This window comes from Nicotiana tabacum, chromosome 23 (assembly GCF_000715075.1).
Source record: "Nicotiana tabacum cultivar K326 chromosome 23, ASM71507v2, whole genome shotgun sequence".
Lineage (NCBI taxonomy): Eukaryota > Viridiplantae > Streptophyta > Magnoliopsida > Solanales > Solanaceae > Nicotiana > Nicotiana tabacum.
This window is the reverse complement of record NC_134102.1, coordinates 125124976-125127178: the sequence shown is the minus strand read 5'-3', so window position 1 is coordinate 125127178 and position 2203 is coordinate 125124976. Positions and strand designations below refer to the sequence as shown.

The 2203-nt window shown below is 39.1% G+C and overlaps 1 protein-coding gene across 1 annotated transcript; it reads left to right on the top strand.

Annotated features, from left to right (window-relative positions):
* Positions 1 to 1268: 1268 nt before the first annotated feature.
* LOC142177368 (uncharacterized) lies at positions 1269 to 1688 on the top strand. Its single transcript, XM_075245848.1, has one exon. It carries the CDS (start codon positions 1269 to 1271, stop codon positions 1686 to 1688), a length of 420 nt encoding a protein of 139 aa, XP_075101949.1.
* The last annotated feature ends 515 nt before the right edge of the window (positions 1689 to 2203 follow it).

Below are 2203 nucleotides of genomic sequence, written 5' to 3'. Positions count from 1 at the left end.
ATAACACACAACAAAAACAAGTTATGGTAGGAAAAGAAAAGGAAACAGAAAAGGAAGTTGATAGAAATATTAAAACGAGAAAGAAGAATAATCCTAAGAGGAAAGTAGGACATTTACTGAAAGTCAAGAACTTTCTATGGAGTAAACAAAAAGTTAAACATGCAGCAACAAAAAACTTGAAGGAAGGAGTTAATAGGCACAAAGTCATTGAGAAGTTGAAAACAACTGACAAACTTGTTGAGCATCCTAAACAGGATATCGGTGATCTTCAATCTGCCACAAACAACATGAAGGGCGGCACATCGAGTATTGAGGAGCATGCCATTTATCAAGAAATACATGCCCCAGTTAGTGCCAACAGTGTTGAAAAACTAGCAAAAGGGGGACAGATTATGATAGACCCGGGTTCATTGGAAGTCATTGATGATTCAGCAGTTCATAGGAGACATGGTCCAGATATCCAAAGGGGGAAACAACATATAGAGGAACACAATGATGATGGGTATGATAGTGAGTACATTGATAGTACACAATCAGATGGGTTTTGCACCAAGGATGAGGAAGAAGTGGCTGACAGCTTAATAGAAGCCTTCACACCCATACACAAAGAGCCTATAAACCTGGTGGAGAAGGAGGTAAGACTGGTGATCGCACAATAGGGGCTCTCACCAAGAGGCTCCAGAATGAATAAGCTCAAAGGGGAAGGAGGCCAATCCAAGCCTCCTACAACCAAGAAATATTAAGGTGCTCTACAACAACCCCATCAGTTTTAAATGATTAACATCATAAACTGGAATATTATGGGTATGAAGTCAAAGGATGCATGTGAAATACTCAAAATATTGGTAGGGAAATGTAGGGTGGATTTTGTAGCATTACAGGAGCCATTTCTTGTTGCTAATCAAGTGGAGGAATTCAGAATAATTTTGGGATTTGACTTTGCTAATGTGAATTCTAACAAAAAGATTTGGTACTTTTGGAGGTCCACATTAAATTGTACAGTGATTAATAGTAGCAGACAACAAATTTCTTTTGAAGTAGATGATGGTGAGATGAAAAGGTGGATTACTGTGGTGTATGCAAGAACAACAGTAGTTAAGAGAAGAAGGCTATGGAAAAGGCTGAGTGAAATTCATGAGGAGGTGAATGGTCCTTGGGCAATTTTGGGGGACTTCAATTCCATTATGGTAGCAGAGGAGAAGAAAGGGGGGATTCCACATACTTTGAGTAAGAGTATTGAGTTCATATAATGCATGGATGATTGTATTATGACGGATGTTGGCTATAATGGCTATCCCTTTACATGGTGTAATGGCAGAAGAAGGAGGAGGACGATCAGTAAGAGGCTGGATAGGGTGTTGATAAATGAAGATTGGGCGGAGGCTTATCAGTTTAATAGGGTGGATCATATAGACAAAACAGGATCAGACCATAGCTTGATACTGTTCAGAAGTGGTAACGAGGAGGTTGAGGCAGTAAAATACTTCAAATTCCTTAACTTTTGGACAGAATCTGAAGGCTTCCTTAGCATTGTTGAGGGAATATGGTCAATGGAAGTACGAGGAAATTCATTGTGGAAACTTCAACAAAAATTAAAAGCAGTCTCTAAAGGCCTTACTTCATGGTCTAAGGAGTCAGTTGGGAATGTTTTCCAAAATGTTAAGAAGCTGGAGGAGGACATTAGCTAATTAGAAGGATTATATGAAGCTAATGAATCAGATGCCAACAGAATAGCTCTAAACAAAGCACAGGCAGAATACATCAGTTGGCTAAAAATGCAAGATTCCATCCTGAAGCAGAAGGCAAGATTAAAAAAGGCAGAAGGGGGAGATACCAACACCAAATACTTCTACAGTGTCATAAAAGAGAGGATGAGGAGGTCACACATATTCAAAATCAAGAACGAGCGAGGATAATGGAAAGAGGGAAACACATCTATTGCGGATACAATAATTGAACACTTCAGTGAACTCTTCACGCAGCCTCCCAATGACAGTGATATGAACATTGTGAGAAATGTAAATGTTATTCTAAATCAGGACGATAATGAAGAACTAGCAAAGATACCATCTGAAGAAGAAATAAAGAATGTAGTTTTCTCGATGGATCCAAATAGCTCGCCGGGTCCAGATGGTTTTAATGGTCAATTTTATCAGACTTGCTGGGAAATTATCATAATTGATGTCTGCAACTTTGTGAGGGC

Bases quoted from the DNA above. Each gene is read 5' to 3' on its own strand.
- LOC142177368 (XM_075245848.1), top strand. From the start codon at position 1,269: ATGACGGATGTTGGCTATAATGGCTATCCCTTTACATGGTGTAATGGC.